This window comes from Euphorbia lathyris, chromosome 7 (assembly GCF_963576675.1).
Source record: "Euphorbia lathyris chromosome 7, ddEupLath1.1, whole genome shotgun sequence".
NCBI classification, from domain to species: Eukaryota; Viridiplantae; Streptophyta; class Magnoliopsida; order Malpighiales; family Euphorbiaceae; genus Euphorbia; species Euphorbia lathyris.
In genome coordinates, this window is record NC_088916.1 from 51,325,168 (window position 1) to 51,345,377 (window position 20,210).

At 33.3% G+C, this 20,210-nt stretch overlaps 2 protein-coding genes across 10 annotated transcripts; one reads left to right on the forward strand and one right to left on the reverse strand.

Annotated features, from left to right (window-relative positions):
* Window positions 1–255: 255 nt before the first annotated feature.
* LOC136235147 (ATP-dependent DNA helicase 2 subunit KU80-like) lies at window positions 256–5,906 on the reverse strand. Of its 9 annotated transcripts, none has more exons than XM_066024686.1 (11): window positions 5,467–5,905; window positions 5,290–5,366; window positions 4,879–4,964; window positions 4,708–4,787; window positions 3,724–3,842; window positions 2,795–2,953; window positions 2,542–2,701; window positions 2,392–2,460; window positions 2,133–2,204; window positions 994–1,082; window positions 256–462 (listed from the first exon to the last, which is right to left on the reverse strand). In XM_066024686.1, exons 4-7 carry the CDS (start codon window positions 4,745–4,747, stop codon window positions 2,654–2,656), a joined length of 366 nt encoding a protein of 121 aa, XP_065880758.1. In that variant the 5' UTR covers window positions 4,748–4,787; window positions 4,879–4,964; window positions 5,290–5,366; window positions 5,467–5,905; the 3' UTR covers window positions 256–462; window positions 994–1,082; window positions 2,133–2,204; window positions 2,392–2,460; window positions 2,542–2,653. The 9 variants fall into 9 exon arrangements, with proteins under 9 accessions (XP_065880758.1, XP_065880761.1, XP_065880756.1 ...); XM_066024689.1 differs by lacking the exon at window positions 256–462 and adding an exon at window positions 574–860 and having other exon boundaries at window positions 4,708–4,783; window positions 5,467–5,906; XM_066024684.1 differs by lacking the exon at window positions 256–462 and adding an exon at window positions 574–860 and having other exon boundaries at window positions 5,503–5,905.
* A 5,019-nt stretch (window positions 5,907–10,925) lies between these two features.
* On the forward strand, window positions 10,926–14,103 carry LOC136235146 (patatin-like protein 2). The gene is made up of 6 exons (XM_066024681.1): window positions 10,926–11,142; window positions 11,350–11,531; window positions 11,613–11,799; window positions 11,894–12,055; window positions 13,104–13,579; window positions 13,838–14,103. Exons 1-6 carry the CDS (start codon window positions 11,011–11,013, stop codon window positions 13,932–13,934), a joined length of 1,236 nt encoding a protein of 411 aa, XP_065880753.1. The 5' UTR covers window positions 10,926–11,010; the 3' UTR covers window positions 13,935–14,103.
* The last annotated feature ends 6,107 nt before the right edge of the window (window positions 14,104–20,210 follow it).

Here is a 20,210-nt window from a genome sequence, read left to right on the forward strand (position 1 = left end):
GTCCAAATATTCTCATGAAAGAGTTTTTAATAAGAATTATTACTCTCATGGCTCCCTTCATTATAGGGGTCCCTTACTAAAAGTAATTATGAGAATGAAATACATTTTCATTATCACCATATATAATGAGATTAATTGTCATCGTCATAATTTTTATAATAATAAAGACACTTCTCGTTAAATTGTTTATAATAATTAGAAATATTCTCATTAATTTTTTATATAATAATTAAAAATCTTCTCATTAAATGTTTTATAATGATTCAAAAACCCCTCACTAAACATTTTATCATGATAAAAAAAATATTTACATTATATAACAATATTCTACTTATTAATTATAAGAATACAATCCAACAGGGCGAACAACGAGCGGAGACAAAATCAGCGATCTTTGAAGCAATGCTCCCAAAAGGTATCCGGACATGAGTAGACTTCCTCAGTTGTCCAGATATCAACTCACTAATGTTCCATATATAAACACAACCATTGCCACATTAGAAGAAACTAGATATCAGAATAAAGACAACAAGCTAATACCCTATTATGACTCATATTGAAGGGAGCTTCCAAAGCATCAAATTTACAGTTAATTTCATACACAAAAATTTGGAATACAATGATACGAACATAAATTGATGTAACAAAACACGGTAATTTAATGAACTCAAGTATCACATACATTGATAGTTAATGACACTAAATAAACTATTGTTAATGCAATTGAAGCCATCTTAATTGGAAAAAGAAAGATAGCCGACGTACACCACAAACATAACACAATTGCTAATTCATGAAAGAGCTATTATAACTCTAGCCTCCTATAATGCACCTGTGTGTGAGTATAATGTAGGAGATGCCTGCATTAAACATATAATATTGAATCATTTTCCTTCATGTACTAAAATTCAAGAGGTTGCTTACAAAGCATAGTTCACAGGGATAGTTCCAGTCAATAAGGAGAGCAATATTCCCCAAACAGTCCACACTTACCAGTAAAGCAATATTCTATAAAAGCTCTCAAAATTATAGCAACATCTGATGTTGTGATGAAAGTCCTCGAAACAAGAGCACTCCCCCACCTGAAACAAGCCCAAAAAATTATTATGAAAACATATCAAAGTTTTAAGCCATAAGATTAGAAGGACAATGGTTATGATCAGATCAATTAAATGTGGGGTTTTCTTATTAAGTACTGGTTATAATCTCATGAATGTTTCCCAAGCTGCTAATTTCAATGTCTGTTATTTCAAAATGGGACACTTGGTTGCCAAACAGTGGTATTCCTTTCTCTACATGATTACTATTCTAGCTATTTTGTTCATTCTCATCTTAATTAGTAGCTAGTTTAGTGTTAATGGTTTTCAAGGCCCTCCATTTAACTCTATATTGAGCAGATGAAGCATGTCAGAAATTCTGGAATTCCAAATAGAATATAGTAGGTGGAGCTGTATTACCTGTCCAGCGTAACCAACCACTTGAATCAATCAAGTACTGGTAAGTAATGCAAATACCAATTCAGATTTAAGCAAAATAGACAAGTAAGTACTGGGTTTAGATTTTATAAAGATCACAGTCACACTTATAAAATCTATTATTTTCATTTGGTAAAATATAAATTAAAGCTACATATATGCAAATAAGAATATAGAATAGAGAACATAACCAAGGACATGCTGCATATAGCATATTCTAAGAAACACCACTTGTTTAAGGACTATAAGATGGTGACTCCTGTCTTGATTCTCTCGAATAACCAAGAAGTGTCTCAGCCTACCATCGACAACAACCATATGTCATCAGTAACTATGGCCAAACAGTTAATCTTTGATGAGAAACTAGTTATATGCACAGCTAGCCATCGAACTTAAATCAAATTGCAAATAAATAGGCATAAATAAAGCAACTACAAATAGAAGATCCCCAAACTTAAATCAGACAAATGTAGAGCACTTGTCCCTCTCATAAGCCACAACCCAATAAATGACAAAAGCAACAACCCAATAAATGACAAAAGCAACAACAACATAAATCCAAGACAACAAATAAACAGTTATGTTAGTATTGCCAACAGCAATGCGAAGCTGGTAAATAATCACATATTGGAAGAAGAAGCAGAGATCCAAAACTACCTCAAATATCTTTCCTCGTATACCAGTTGTCCTCAAATACTCTTGCTCCTCATACCACCATCTTTCCCAGCTCTGTTCACCAAATATATACATATTACAAACAATTTTTGAAGCTCCTAAAATAACATTTTTTCCACTCAGCTAGCATGCAATATATACACACTAGTTTTGCTATATACAAGAGCTCCTAAAATGAATATCCAAATGGGTATCAGAATTAAATAAGAATGTGCAGTAACCTGAACAGATCAGTACTTACTTGTACATCGACTAGAGAAACAAGTCATAAAAGCAACTCTATGAATTTTTTAGAAAGCTCTGACTCTGCCTGTCAAATTTTCCATATATAAGCCTCGTGAGAGCAAACATTAGTGCAGAGTATCTTAGCTGTATATTTTATTTTTCATACCCTCAATTGCTTTTCCTATCCAATCTGGGTCATCTCGGCGGGACATCACAGCTTCAAAATTTTGGACAGGAGTTGAATCACCAATCCCCGGTCCGTAATCCTTTTCGTCGTCTCAGCCAGATGGCTTCTTCGGTAAAAACCGCCGGGTTGATTTCTTTAACTGCATGTTGAATCACATTTGTAAATGCCTCAACGAATTAGGAAGCATAAATACAATTTTTCTTTACTAGGAAAGGGCTTAAAAAGTAATCACCCTTGGGTTCTCTTTGACTGCAAAGTTTTTCAGAAACGTATCAATAACACCGTTGTTCTCCCGAAGAAGTTGTGGATCAGGTTCAGTTATCTTCTTAAGAGTTCTGTCTAGTGGTGCATCTGGTTGCTTTGATTTCAAAGCAAGACAATGATAAAAACGCTGAAAAACATAAACCGCAGAAGTTTTCAGTTAGAAAACCGCAACGATGCTCATTTGGCCGTGCGGATTGCAAGTCAATATATACAAATGAAGGAGCACCTCCCTTTCCGTAATATCTAATACTATCATAAGTAATTCAATACCCATAGGCAAGGCATTGTATCTAATAAAATAGAGGTATTTGTTGCCTCTAAACTTACCTATAACTCATGCAAGTAAACAACTTGTATTTGTTCATCATAAGCAATAATAGAAGTTCTCAGACAACTGTTATGTGCATCTACATGTTCTAGATGAGAATAATATGAATTCCATAAACAGTCAAGAAGAAAAACGGCCAATGTTATAAGATGAACACCTTGCGCATTAGAGTATAACTTAGAAAGCAAGTAAGCAACTTAGAGTACACCTTGCGCATAAGGCTTCATCAGAATCAATATAAGTTATTTTTAAACATAAAGCTTTCTTACATCTTCATATCAGTTTTATATAACCTAAAAACAAACACCTATTTCTTTACATTCAGTCACAGCTATAGCCTTTGATGTTCAAATTGGAAACAAATATAGCACCACACAATTTATTAGACATAATCCAAAGCAACGAAATTCAAAACAGAATTATAAATTGCCTAAAACAAAAATAAAAACCCCAGATATGAAACTTCAAATTTCATTCAATTTGAGAAAATATCTAAAATTTATGGGAGGCAACAATTTTATAAACTAATTGAACTAAAATGAAATAGGAAAGAGAGAAAACAGAAAAACCTCAGGGATTGATTGACTCCTAATCACATCAATTGGAGAAGAATTTGCACTTGGCTGTCCAATTATGTGGACATGATCATTTTCTTTGATGTGGAAAGCAGCAACATTAGCCAAATCACCTTCAAATATTATTGGTATCCGAATATATTAGAAGGAATTGAGACATTTATGAAATAATAGGACACAATACAATTAAACCAATTAAATTTTATAGGACCAAAAGAAAAAATCAACCATGAGAATAAAATGATAAAACAATTACAAAATACTCCCTCCGTTATCGAGAGAAATGTCTTGACCTAGCCCCTATGCTAATTTCCTCTACTATGCAACAGAAGCCATCATTTGATAAATAACAGAATGCTACACTTGTCATTTAGATCAAATACCAAAATTAACACGTTAAAGGATAAACTTGATACTGAAAGTTTATTTTGACCCTGCAAAAACCAAAGTTTTATTATGTAGGAAGATCAACAGGAAAAATAAACTGGATTGGCAAAGGAGATATAAGATAGCTTTAGGTGCAGCAAGAGGGATTGCATTCGTCACCTAATCCATAGAGATATAAAGTCAAGCAATATATTACTGGATCAGAACATGGAAGCTAGAGTGTCCGATTTCGGGTTGGCTACTTTGATGGACCCTGATAGGACTCATGTTTCTACATTTCCTGCTGGCACTTTTGGATACTTAGCCCCTGGTACTAGCCAAATTCATCCTAATCCTCTGTTATTCTTTAACTGCTATTGTGCTCAGTCATGGTTTTTATTTTTGTTTGAGTTCAGTTATTGTGCTCCTGGAACTTCTGTTTTTGTTTGAGTTCAATTCATGTTAGGTAAAAGTTAATCTCATAGAAGATTGCAATTAACATGCATAAAAAAGGTATAAAATGAAAAACAAATTCTTAAACATGATTGACATCATATTCCAGATAATTGAACTTCAAATTTAGGAATCTAATCATAAGGATGACTTGTTTACCTTTGAACTGCAGGATTGAAGTAGCAATAGAAACAATCATCAATCTCTACAAAACTGGCCTTTGAAAACAATCAATCTGTCTATCAATTCCAAAAAACAATAAAAATCAGAACCCATTAATGGATGAAATACTGAAAACAACAATGGTAGAAGGTTATCTTTCAAGCTTACTCAACAATGCTTCCATTGGTGGCAGTTCCTTCATAGCAACCATTAATGGAATTGCTCCTTTCGATTTCTATTAATCCCTTATCCACCTAAAATGAATTCACAGAAACTTGAACAGATTACATGCCAGTAAAGTCTAACAACGTGTCACACGACTTCAATTTGAACTTCAATTTTTGTCTTTAGATTACACCTAACCAACATTAGGAGTAATTTTATGAAATTACTCAACTTAAACTTCAATTTTTGTCTTAAAATTACACATTACACTTAACCAAAGATCATAAATCACAAAATTGAAGAAGTTATTCAGATGTTCAATCTTTAATGTTGTACTAAACCGCCAAAACCCCAAAATGCAGCTATAACAAGCAATTTTTAACACAAAGAACATAGGAGAACAAAACTTGTTACCGGACTGAACGAATAAAACAAGCCCAAACAACCAAAATTATGAGTACATATCCCCCAAACATGGTCGAGTTTCGTTCCTGAAACAAAATGAGTTATCAATTTCAGCGATACAAACTCTAACCTCCTTCACAAATTAACAAAAAAAAGGCACCAAATCCATTCAAAATTAACGCAAACCTAAAGAAAACCCCTTTAATTAAGAAGCTAACTCGCCTAATGAAGCATAATCTGGCCCTTAATGGTTGTAAGGGGTCCGCACGCAGCAGTTGCCTTCGAAAATACAATCCACGCCAGTATCCTTATGATGGCTTTGAGACATTCAAAATGATGGAGTGGAGAGAGAGGACCGGCTGATAAAAATCGAGAGAGGAAGAGAGGTGGGTGATTGAGAGGTTAGGACGCAGATTGAGAGAGAAAGAGGAGAGTGTGTCGATTTTAGCAAACAGGGCAGCAGAGGTGAGCAAACCCTAAAAAGGAAGGAGAATGAAAAATTGTTCCTGCTAGATATTTGAAAAGTCTGATGAAGAGGTCGAATTGGGATTGAGAAGAAAGCAAGGATAGCCAAGAACCAGGAGAGGAATAGGGGATGGAGTACAATTTTAGGTTTCGTGAAAATTTAAGGGGAATGGATGCGCCTTTCTAAAATATTTTAGTCAAAAATTTGGGGAATCATGGCGCCTTAGTGAAATTTTTTAGTAAAAAAACTAGGCTCTAAATGTTTGGGGAATATATAATATTATTTTAATATTTATGATATTATTTATTCACATTATATCTATTGACGGTATGTTTTAATGAAAATATTCCATATTCTTATTAGTTTTTTCTTATTTAATGAGGATATTTCTAAAAAATTATCTGAAAAATGAAATTATTGGTAATTAATATTTAGTGATATTATTTCTTCTCATTATATTTATTCTTCAATGAGAATTTTGTTATTATCATTATTTTCTTCTCATTATTACTCATTTTTCTTGTAGTGAAGGCACAGATGATGTCATTACTACGAGGCAATGGATTCTCTCATCATATTGACTCTATCAAAATACCTCCGCAAAAAACTCTCCCTAGTGGTTCCAAGAACCAATTGTACTCTATTTGGGATTAGAAGGATCAACAAGTCCTCAATTGGATTCTCTCTTCCGTTTTAGTAGCTCTCCTTCCAAAAATAGTGGATCCTTAAAATAAATTAACCCGAGCTTATTGTTCTAATTCTCGATTTTATGTTCGAAATCTTTAGGCTCAACTTCAGAATCTCAGCCTGGTGGCGATGATATTCCCACATATATTCAGAAATCTAAGAGTATTTCTCATTAGCTTGCTTTATTTTACCACTTCATCAGTGACAATAGTCGTCGGGTGCACATCAAACCCAATCAAATTTCTCAGCCTTTCCATCACCCAACGATAGCTCGACTCAGTCTCATCTTATGATATTCCCACATATATTCAGAAAGCTAAGAGTATTTCTGATTAGCTTGCTTCATTTTACCGCTTCATCAGTGACAATAGTCGTCGGGTGCAAATCAAACCCAATCAAATTTCTCAGCCTTTCCATCACCCAACGATATCTCGACTCAGTCTCATCTTTCATAATTGCATAAGCTATCTTGAAGTTGTTGTTACATGGAGTCATCCCAACAATTTCGAAAATTGGCATCTTGTACTTATTCGTTTTGTATGTTGAATACATGTCAATGTACTAGTTGTAGGTTCAGAATAATTCCACTGACTCTGGATGTGCCATAAACATATGCATCAACACACCGCTGACTCGGCAATCGTCCAATGCACATACTTGTTCTCGATACTAAATGGAAAAATTGACTCACCACATCTCTACCCTCAAAACCAATCTTCTGCAAATGATCTCTGCAATTATAAACATGTTTTCTAGTTGGGTTGTCCGTTGGATGCTTTTCCTGAAGTGTCATCAAAATAGCACACGACTTTGTTTGAGCCGAATTCATGTCCCGCACTATTTTTTTAGATGCGGGACTAAGTTCGCTCATATGTCAATATCCCTCTGGATAAACAACCAATGAATGGTTGTGCATACCCTTAATCCAATTCGAAACCATGATCCCCAACCGATATAGCCTTGTAATTGTACGACTTTTAGCTGGAATTTACACTTGCGTGATTTTTTCTTAGTTTTGCTTTGTAAAGCCACATCCAAACTGTTCAAGACTCCTTTGTACCATTCACCATGAGAACATCTCAAGCACTTCTGCTTTCCCCTCGTGTTTATGTGAAGCAATAATCAGCTCGAAACCATGTTTAATGATAACTTTTTTGGCCCACTCGATCGCTTCTGAACGCGGTAGTACAAAAATGGTTACTGTAATCAACCCCGTCACCATCAAAATCTTCTAATGGCACCTGAACATAAATGGAAATCATAATAACTATTAAAACTTCACTTAAAACGAGTGTAAAAGTCAAATAATTGGTAATATTGCACATTGGCCTGTCCGTATGCTCGAACGGTTAGGAAAACCACTTGGCCAATGGCCAAGCGATTTTCCTGAACGCGTGCGAGAAATAACGTAAATTTAAAAAAAAAATTACCTTGTCCTCATAATCATCAATTTCTAGGATTTTTGGGTTGTAACTCGTCGATTATTTTCAGAATTTCAGCTTTGATCGAAAGAGAGAAACTATTCACAGTTTTTGAAAAAATAAATATGAAAATAACAAGAATATTAATATGGTAGCGGTAACTAGTAAACGGAGATGATAAATAGCAATTCAATAGTTTATCACTATTAATTGTACTATATATTCCCAAGAATTTCACAGGAGTTTCGTAATACTTTCACGGAGATGATAAATAGCAATTCAAAACTCTAGTCGTCAATCACCATATCTCTCCCTCTCATCTCTGATATTCCAACCATGCTTCAAACGTCACCACTGCAACCAGTGGTTCTAGCCTTGTTATGTCGATCTCAACCGCATGTATACCCATCAACTATTGATTCCACATCCCTTCCCATGACCCATCAATTAACCCTATGTTTTGCTCAACTCATTCATCATCCCTTCTCTTATCATGCCAACCTTCCCCACCACACAACCCACAAACACCATGATTCTAGCCGCACCTACTATACCACGACAGAAATTAATTTTTCACAGTGTTTTAGGTCAACTAATAATCAAATTAATTAGTCTTAAATAACTATGTTCTTTGGAAGGCACAGATGATGTCATTACTACGAGGCAATGGATTCTCTCATCATATTGACTCTATCAAAATACCTCCGCAAAAAACTCTCCCTAGTGGTTCCAAGAACCAATTGTACTCTATTTGGGATTAGAAGGATCAACAAGTCCTCAATTGGATTCTCTCTTCCGTTTTAGTAGCTCTCCTTCCAAAAATAGTGGATCCTTAAAATAAATTAACCCGAGCTTATTGTTCTAATTCTCGATTTTATGTTCGAAATCTTTAGGCTCAACTTCAGAATCTCAGCCTGGTGGCGATGATATTCCCACATATATTCAGAAAGCTAAGAGTATTTCTGATTAGCTTGCTTCATTTTACCACTTCATCAGTGACAATAGTCGTCGGGTGCACATCAAACCCAATCAAATTTCTCAGCCTTTCCATCACCCAACGATAGCTCGACTCAGTCTCATCTTATGATATTCCCACATATATTCAGAAAGCTAAGAGTATTTCTGATTAGCTTGCTTCATTTTACCACTTCATCAGTGACAATAGTCGTCGGGTGCACATCAAACCCAATCAAATTTCTCAGCCTTTCCATCAACCAACGATATCTCGACTCAGTCTCATCTTTCATAATTTCATAAGCTATATTGAAGTTTTTATTACATGGAGTCATCCCAACAATTTTGAAAATTGGCATCTTGTACTTATTCGTTTTGTATGTTGAATACATGTCAATGTACTAGTTGTAGGTTCAGAGTAATTCCACTGACTCTGGATGTGCCATAAACATATGCATCAACACACCGCTGACTCAGCAATCGTCCAATGCGCATACTTGTTCTCGATAGCTAAATGGAAAAATTGACTCACCACATCTCTACCCTTAAAACCAATCTTCTGCAAATGATCTCTGCAGTTATAAACATGTTTTCTAGTTGGGTTGTCCGTTGGATGCTTTTCCTGAAGTGTCATCAAAATAGCACACGGCTTTGTTTGAGCCGAATTCATGCCCCACACTATTTTTTTAGACGCGGGACTAAGTTCGCTCATATGTCAATATCCCTCTGGATAAACAACCAATGAATGGTTGTGCATACCCTTAATCCAATTCGAAACCATGATCCCCAACCGATATAGCCTTGTAATTGTACGACTTTTAGCTGGAATTTACACTTGCGTGATTTTTTCTTAGTTTTGCTTTGTAAAGCCACATCCAAACTATTCAAGACTCCTTTGTACCATTCACCATGAGAACATCTCAAGCGCTTCTGCTTTCCCCTCGTGTTTATGTGAAGCAATAATCAGCTCGAAACCATGTTTAATGACAACTTTTTTGGCCCACTCGATGGCTTCTGAACGCGGTAGTACAAAAATGGTTACTGTAATCAACCCCGTCACCACCAAAATCTTCTAATGGCACTTGAACATAAATGGAAATCATAATAACTGTTAAAACTTCACTTAAAACGAGTGTAAAAGTCAAATAATTGGTAATATTGCACATTGCCCTGTCCGTATGCTCGAACGGTCAGGAAAACCACTTGGCCAATGGCCAAGCGATTTTCCCGAACGCCTGCGAGAAATAATGTAAATTTAAAAAAAAAATTACCTTGTCCTCATAATCATCAATTTCTAGGATTTTTGGGTTGTAACTCATCGATTATTTTCAGAATTTCAGTTTTGATCGAAAGAGAGAAACTATTCACAGTTTTTGAAAAAATAAATATAAAAATAACAAGAATATTAATATGGTAGCGGTAACTAGTAGACGGAGATGATAAATAGCAATTCAATAGTTTATCACTATTAATTGTACTATATATATTCCCAAGAATTTCACAGGAGTTTCGTAATACTTCCACTAAAGTTGTATGAGTTTTATCATTACTAAATTCACTGTATATATTTCCAATAGTTTTACAAAAAAAAATATTATTATTACTAATTTTAATAGATAATAGTTTAATAGTTTCTAAAACACCCAACAATAGAGCTAGATGTGATAAAATGAGATCTATAAAAAAAAAAAAATCCCAATCACATACTAAAAGATAGCTTGAGATGACTCGTATGAGCTATTTAGTATTTTGAATATAAAAGGTAAAAAACTATGATTCCAACACATTATATTAAGAAGAAACACTGATTGAAGTTCAAATAAAAGTAAAAGTTCCTACACCTAGAAGATTATTCTTTTATAGTTTCCCAAATAAAAGCATACGTGCCTACCATACAGTTTCATTGTTAGCGGTTGGAAGCATCCTTAATTACAACACAAAACTCAATTAATATTCCCAACTTGATAGAGGGTTAAAACTGTCCTATTTAAGTCGCAACTAGAAATTTCAAAGAGATGAAGATATTATCATTTGACTGGTAAAAGAGCTGAATATTCAAATACTATCATTGAACTCCACCCACCTCTATAAATACCCTCAATAACAACCATTTACATATATATAATCACAACAAAGTTTCTAATTCTACCCTTTTCCCTCAAACTCAAACACCTTACCTTTGCTAATTTCACAGCCTGTGACATGGAAACCCCAAGATCACCACTCCAGCCCCCAACTTATGGCAACTTAGTTACCATTCTTAGCATTGATGGTGGTGGAATCAGAGGAATTTTACCCGGAACTATCCTTGCTTTTTTGGAAGCCGAACTTCAGGTACATATATTATATAAACAATTTATAATTCTGTGGTTTCCTTTAGGGGCGGACCGATACTACTCTTAGCCAATCTAAAAATACATTTTAGTACTAGTACACAGGGGGAAGAATTTTGGCTCCCTCAAAATCTCGCCAGCAACCTCCTTTAAAATTTTGGTCCGCGCGCCGAAAAAGAAAATTAATTTGTATATGAAACTTGTGCAGAAACTTGATGGTGAGGAAGCAAGATTGGCAGACTATTTTGATGTGATTACAGGGACTAGTACTGGTGGACTTGTTACTGCTATGTTAACTGCACCAAATGAAAATAACCGTCCAATCTTTGCTGCTAAAGACATCAATACTTTCTACCTTGAGCACTGCCCTAAAATCTTCCATCAAGACACGTAAGTAAATTTATATAATTAATACGGGCTGCGGAGTAATAATATTTACGTGGTTCGATTAATTTTGGGGTCTCCAAACAGGTCTCCGTTCGCTCCTGCAGCGAATTTGATGAAAACGTTTACAGGACCTAAGTATGATGGGAAGTATTTACACAAGGTTGTGAAAGAGAAATTAGGTGAAATTAGATTGGGACAGACTTTGACAAATGTTGTCATCCCTACATTTGATATCAAACGTCTTCAACCGACAGTCTTTAATAGCTATGAGGTACGTATTATATATTGAAAATCAAATCATTTAATTACTCGTTTCAAAATGATTTTAGCATGACTTAATTTGTATATATAATTTAATGGTTCAGGCGAAGCAGATTCCGTCGCTAAATGCGCTTCTATCTGATATATGCATAGCGACTTCAGCCGCCCCAACTTATCTTCCTGCCCATGCTTTCGAAACCAAGGATTCTCAAGGGAACGTCCGCAAATTCGATCTCATAGACGGCGGCGTCGCTGCTAATAATCCAGTAAGTGAGAAAGCAAATGAAAAAAAAGATAAACATTACTAGCGTAAATACAAGTCTTACCGACGGAATTATTTGCCGGAAAAGATATAATATCCCTTGTTGATTATATTTGAAGCTAAGCTTAAAGCTCAATTAGTTCTCTAATCCATACTTAAAAAGGCAATTAGGTTCATGATATTCTAAAATCACCGGTTACACCTTGAACATATATTTTAAAAATCAATTAAATTCATAATCTTCTAAAATCATTATTTAGATATTGAACTTATACTTTACTAGTCAATTAGTTCTCTAACCTTCTAAAATCGCCAATTAGATCTCTAATATATATATTAAACCGTAAATTAGATTCCTCCACTAATTGAAAAAAAAAAATTGTTTCTCTTATTTTATATTAAATCGCTATTTTGATCAATAGTTATGATATTTAAGGTTTCGTTATCAGTTTCGTTTTAGTAAAAAAAAAATTGGTTAATCAAACCAAAAATTAATATATTCTACAAAAGTGTTTTTTTGTTTGGTAGGGAAAAGTTTAGGTAAGGGTAGGTCTACCCACTCCCAAAGTCAGGGCAAACCACATACCTCGATGAGAGTTTACAGTGAAATTTACAGATTACCTACCAATAAGGGCTAAATTTTGACCGAGTGGGGTTCTACAAAAGTGTTTTTAATATGTATATATATATAATATTTATTCGGTTAGGTTTATCCGGTTTTTTAGCTAAAATTGAACCGATAACCGAAAATATAAAATAACTAGACCTATAACCAAGAATAAAATACTGATCAAAATATAAAAACTAATCCAAAATTTTATTTCAATAATTGATGATCTGATTAGAGATTTTAAAAGGTAAGGAACCAATTGACGTTCGATTTATAAGTTGATGACTTAATTGACTTTTACAGTACAGGTTAGGGATCAAATTAGGTTTTAACCTCTGATTCTCGACGGATTAACGGAATTCCGATGGAATACTCGTCGGTGATGGACAGACACAATTATTGATTTTGTTGCATTTGGGTGTGTTTGTTTTGTTTAATTCAGACATTGGTGGCTATGAATGCTGTGATGAAAGAGATTCTCCACAATAATCCAGACTTCTTCCCCATAAAGCCAACAGATTACACTCGATTTATGGTGCTCTCTTTAGGGACCGGAGCTGCCAAAAGTGAACAAAAATTCGAAGCTACTGAAGCCGCTAAATGGGGTTTACTTGGTTGGTTAACCAGTGAACATTCCACTCCTTTGGTTGATGTTTTCACCCAAGCTAGCAGCGACATGGTTGATTACCATATCTCTACAGTTTTTCAGGCTCTTCACTCCGAGGAAAATTATATCAGAATCCAAGACGATAGTCTCACCGGAAACCTCTCGTCCGTCGACATCGCCACCGAAGAAAACTTGAACGGTTTAGTGAAAGTGGGGGAAGAGTTACTGAAGAAAAGAGTTGGAAGGGTCAATTTGGAAAATGGTTCTTTTCAGCCTGCTTATAAGGCTACTAATGAAGAAGCTCTTATCAAGTACGTAACACATGCAGCTTCACATGCAGTTTAATGTGCAAGTGAATTTGCTCATTTACAGTTAGATATAGACTTATTAAATTTAAGTCTCGAGATGTTTGAATCTTCACCTTAAATTCTAATAAACCTAAATCTAATGGTGAATGATCAAATTCTACCTACTTATTAAGGTGCATGCGATCAAAACCGACTATCTTAATTAATTAATATTTTTAGTATTGAGTTTTGAGAATTAATTTTGATTATTTAATCGTGTAGGTTGGCTAAAATACTGTCAACGGAGAAGTTAGTTCGGGAAGCAAGATCGCCCCATGGAAAAGTAGTTGTCCTACAAGATTTGAAAATTAAAATATGATTTAATTAATTAATTAATATATTTTTCTACTTAGCAATAAATTGACATAAATACGCCAATAATTATCTAGTTGTAATAGTAGTACTGTCTTGGTTGTAGCTCATTTAATCATAATGTAATTCATTTATTTATTGAATACAGAGTTTATACTTTTTATTTTGGTTGTATAGCTTGTAAGCATCATTTATAAATAATTTAATATCTGTTACATTGTAATTAATGAAGGGTTAAGGTGCAAAAATACCCCTAACGTTTTGGGTCATGAGCAATTTTAACCCTAACGTGTAAAATGGTGCAATTGTACCCCTAACATTTGTAGTCAAGAGCAATTTTACCCCTAACGTTGATAAATTGGGTCAATTTCAGAAATAATTCATCAAACTGTCTTCTCGGTCATGAATCTTATCATCTACACTTCACATGTGCATCATTTTATCAGTAACAAATCATAAACATATGTTGGGATGTGAAAAATAAAATAAAAAATATACTGTTTTTTGTACGAATTAGACAAAAAATTCAAAAAATTCACTGAATTTATAAATATTAATCTCCAATTCTATTATTAAATTACAAAAAACATGAAATCCTTTTTTTAGAATGAATTGATATGCAATTGATGTAAAATAATGAATAAAAATATCTGTGTTTTATAATAGTGTCTGAAATTGACCCAAATTATCAACGTTAGGGGTAAAATTGCTCTTGGCTACAAACGTTTAGGGGCAAAATTGCACCATTTTAAACGTTAGGGGTAAAATTGCTCTTGACCCAAAACGTTGGGGGTATTTTTGCACCTTAACCCATTAATGAAATATTAACAATGTGAAATTATTTAGTCTTTTAAAAAATTATATATTTTTAATTAATTATTTATATAAAATTACTCGTCCAGTCAAATAATGTCATTTATACATGTTTATTTTTCTTAACACCAATCATATCCCATTAATTGGTATTCATTTCTTTTTTTATTGAGCGAGGATATTTCAACCAGTATAAACTAGAAATTCTCTCATTAATTGTTCTAATTGGTCGAAAAATGTAATATCACGTATATCCAATAGTTAATCTATAATAGCATCTCTAACAGCTTCTTAATTGGATTCTTAAGTTAAAATTTTGAAGATAGAGAGTTAAATCCAACAACCTCTTAAATTAAAATTTGAGGATAACAAATTAAAAATCAACTCCAACAGTTTTCTAATACCTCCACATTCTCTCTATTATTGTGGAGCTCTAATCCTTTGTTGTTTTATTTTTTATTAATAATTTATTATTGAATAGTCTATGCTTTCACGGTTAGTAAATATAATAATATTTACTAATTTTAATAATAAAATAATAAATAAAATATAAATATGAAAAGTATTGTTAGAAATTATATGTCTTAATCACTCTTTAAATGTTTATATTATTTTTATAGAATTAACTAAAATCTCTTGCAGAAGTTAAAAAAAGATAAATATATTTTCTTAAAAAAAAGATAAATATATTTATAATTGATTGATTACTTTAACAATGTTATAAAGGCTTAAAACACTACTTATTTCTGATCTATTCAAAATTTTGTCATTTGACTCCTGACCTATTATTTGGTCACATTTAACCCTTGATCTATCCTAATTAGTGAAATTTCACTCAATTTGTATTAAAACTTAACCGAATCGTTATCTCATTGATAAGTAACGATATTTTGACACTTGAACTTAATAGATTTTAGTTTAAGATTTGTTTTTTTTGTTTTTTTTGTTTTTTTAATCTAACTAATTATTTCCACATAACGTGGCAAAAAATACTTAAAGAAATATTATGTGTCAAGTTCAAGTGTCAAAATATCATTGTGTGTCAATAAGATAACGATTCTATTAAGTATTCATACAAATTGGGTGAAATTTCATCAATTGGGATAAATTAAGGGTCAAATATAACCAAATAATAAATAATGAGCCAAATGACAAAATTTTAAATAGGCGAAAGACCAAATAATGCTTTAAGCCATATTATGAAATTTCTCTGTAATAAGATTTAATTGAAATTATAGAAGGCAAATTATTTGGTTGAATATATCCAACCCATATTTGTCATGCCCGAACAAAGCGTAAAGAAATATATAAAAAAGGCTTAATACACCATTTACCCCTGAACTTGTCCAAAATGATTGATTGGCTCCCTGAATTTTCAAAGTGTCTCGATAGTTCCCTGAACTTGCATAAAATGTTCAGTTAGCCCCCTGAACTTGCGTAAAATGTAATCAATTAATCATCTGGTTGCAAAAAAGTATGTCAAATGCGGAAAATATGTTACATGTGCTTTAGAATGTTATTACATACTTCACAAAATAGATTAAAACATGTTAAAAAAGAATTTCTTACTTTTTCAACTATAAATCATTTTCTTCTCTAATATTATAATCGCATACCCCGATCTTGGTCGTTTTACTTTTTTAAGATGCGTGCAACATATCTTCCGCATTTAACTTACTTTTTTACAACCGAGTGATTAATTGATTACATTTTATGCAAGTTCAGGGGGCTAACTGAATATTTTATGCAAGTTTAGGGGGCTATCGAGACACTTTGAAAGTTTAAGAGGTCAATCAACCATTTTGGACAAGTTCAGGGATCAAATGATGTATTAAGCCCGGAATATAATACTTGAAAAAGCATGTCATGGAACATTCAACTCAACACCTTCAACTTTTACATATATTCATGGCTTAATACATCATTTGCTCCCTGAACTTGTCCAAAATGGTTAATTGGCTTCTTAAACTTTTAAAGTGTTTTAATAGCCCTTTGAACTTACATAAAATGTTCAGTTAGCTCTTTAAACTTGCGTAAAACGTAATCAATCTATTACTCGGTTGCAAAAAAGTAAGTTAAATGCGGAAAATGTATTGCACGCATTCCACATTTAACTTACTTTTTTGCAACCGAGTGATCAATTGATTACGTTTTACGCAAGTTCAGGGAGCTAATTGAACATTTTATGTAAGTTCAGAGGCTATCGAGATACTTTGAAAGTTTAGGGAGCCAATCAACTATTTTAGACAAGTTAATGGGGGCAAATGATGTATTAAGCCTATATTCCGCGTAAAAAGAAAGAAACCCGCACGAAGGACAGTCTCTTAAACTGACTTGAAAATCAACCTATAGCTTCTGACTTTTCTCACTTCCAATCCAAACAATAATGCTTTCATCATCAAATAATAATATTCCAAACTTATTTGGTCTTTTTCTATTTGTCTTCATTTTGAAAAGTTTACGAGGGTGTTTGTTTCAGTTTTTCGGATGAGCGTTTAGCGTTTTACTTCAAACCGTAGGAAAACCTTCCAAGCTTTTGTCTGTCAACTCGCCTCTGACTCTGAGCTTGGTCCCTTCCCTTTCCACCCGGTTTTGACGAACCCATTCTTCCCACACAAATCATGAGGATTGATTCCATTTTCTACGATGATTCAGCTCCCGCACGACTTCTTCTAACGCTAGAAGACCACAGGAATATACCCGGTACCAGAGCATGTCGTGAAAGAAGTACACTGGGGGGCGTGCTTCGACCGTGTCTCCGGGCCACAGTTGAATGTAGATATCATAAACGCGAGGTGCAGGATACCAGGCCGAGAAACCCGGTCTTACTATTAGATAGTGTTCATAAATCTCATGATAGGTACCCAAAGATTCATAGTGAACTTCGATGGGAGCTTCTCTTGAAGCAATAGTGCGTTGATCTAGTTGCCATCGGAGCCACAATGCACTATCTAGAAATGATAAAAAGATATTGGAACATTAATTTGGAAGAGATGATGAAAGCGGGAGTTCGATCTACTCAACTACGTCGAACCTGTTCTGAAGAACTTTCTTCAATTCTATTGCTTCTTGAGCGTTTGGTTAGGTTTTTATAACCGCAACGTTTAGCATTTTTTCTGGAAACTGCAGCGTTCTTGAGCGTTTCACGAAAAGCTCCCATTTGGAGCTTTTCATAAACAGTTGTTTGTAGTTATATATTATTGACAAAATTATCCTTCTTATTTCCATAAAATAGGTTTATTCTTTAACATTATTTATATTTCTACAACATAATTACCGCAAGGTTTTGTTGCGTTCAATAATTTTTTTATTTTTTATATAGATTAATTTTATTAATTTGTGCAACATATTTTTTATTTTATAATAAGATAAGGTGCAAAAATACCCCTAACATTCATAGCTAGGAGCAATTTTACCCTTAACGTCTAAAATTGTGCAATTATACCCCTAATATTGGCAGCCAAAAGCAATTTTACCCCTAACATTAACAAATTGGGTCAATTTGAGAAATAATTTATCAAACTGTCTTTTTGGTCATGAATTTTGGTCATCTACACTTCACATGTGCACCATTTTATCATTGTTAGTAAGAGATCACAAACATATGATTAGACGTGAATTATTTTTTTAAGAAATAAAAAGATATATATTGTCTTTTGTACGAGTTGGATAAAAAAAATTCAAATATTTCGCCGAATTCATAAATATTAATTTTCAATTTTATTATTAAATCGCAAAAAAAATATGAAATCTCTGTTTTAGAACTACTGATTATGTGCAATTGGTGTAGAATAAGAAATAAAATATCTATGTTTTCTAATAATATCTGAAATCGACCTAACTTGTCAATGTTAAAGGTAACATTGCTTGTAGCTACCAGCATAATGGGTAAAATTGTATCATTTTAGACGTTAAGAGTAAAATTATTCCTAGTTGTAAACGTTATGGGCATTTTTTCACATTTTCCCTTTTATAATTTCATCGTTGATTAATTTAAAACATGTCCATTTTAGACATTTTAAATCCGAACAGCAACAATTCAATATAGTTTTACCAACACTAGTGATTAAACAACTAATAACAAACAGCTAACAGCTTACTGCAACTGCAAACAGCTAACAACAACCGCAATATCTATTAGCTAACAGCTGAACCAAACAGGCGTGCATTTGAAATCTTTTCCCATTTTCACTTTCAAAGACAGACCTTTTCTCCACCAAAATTATTGCTTTTATTTAAACCCACTCTTTAATATATATGCTAATTAATTAATCCAACTCAATAAACAAATGCATATTTACTTGAAACGTTTAATTAGTGTTACTTTTATAAATAGTGATTAATTGGTTGACGAACCTAATTTTGCCAAACATGGAAAGAGGGGGTGGGTGCATGCATGGAGAGTTTCTAAAATAATGTTGTAAAAAAAATGCTACGTAAAATTAGACCTGGCAATTATCGTGTTTCATGTCAAAATCGTGTTATCTCATATTTATGTTCCATATGGTTTTATATGTTATAAATGCTAGAAAAATGATTTTCGTGTCAATCGTGTCGTGTCAGTTGGGTTGGTTCTGTAATCGTGTTTTCGTGTCAGAAATTGCCGCCTCTACTTAAAATAGAAGAGCAAAAAGGTTGATTTTAGGGAGAATCGATAGGGTATTTTTAGAGATAAATTATACACATGATGTCTTAATTTTGACTTTACTTTTGTTTAAGTCTTCTCAACTTTTTTTAATTAATATAAAACTTTATTAACGTTATGACTCAAATAGGAGATAACCATCGATTATAGAACAAATGAAACATATACATATATTCTAAGTAATTTTATTTTTTTTATATAGTTTTTTAATTTATTTTGATGTCATTTAGGTGTTAGTTGATTAGGAGAGAGAAATATAAGTTCCATTAAAAATGTGTTATAAACAACTTTAATTCGTGGAATTTCTATTTTGAGGTCATTTATTTTCATAAGAGACCAATTTTGAAGTTCATAAAAGAACTACAAAAAAAAAAGGTAATGCAAAGATGAGGAACCATGAATATTGTTTTTTTATATGGACATCAACTTCAGAGGGATCCAAAAAAGAGCCAAAGAGTCGCAGGAGACCATATCCTAACATCCAAAAGAGAAAGATCCAGACAATACTGAGCTATATAATGAGAGGCGAGTTTGGGAGGATCTGTGGGAGCATCTGAATGATGAAGATCCGAGTAAATAATTTAGGACCGGATATTGGGCTCAATAAGGACAACTGAATATGCAATTCATTCACAAGGAATGTTAGGGTATTAAGGTCATTTCATTGTTATTATGGAATTTCTATTTTGAGGTTATTTACTTCCCCATCTAGTATTCATGTTATTTTGTAAATACTTTTGTCTATACTAGCCTATTTTGGTTCATATTTCTCACCTAGCGTTTTGGATCAACTATAACATCCCTAAAATCCTAACCTCATTATCT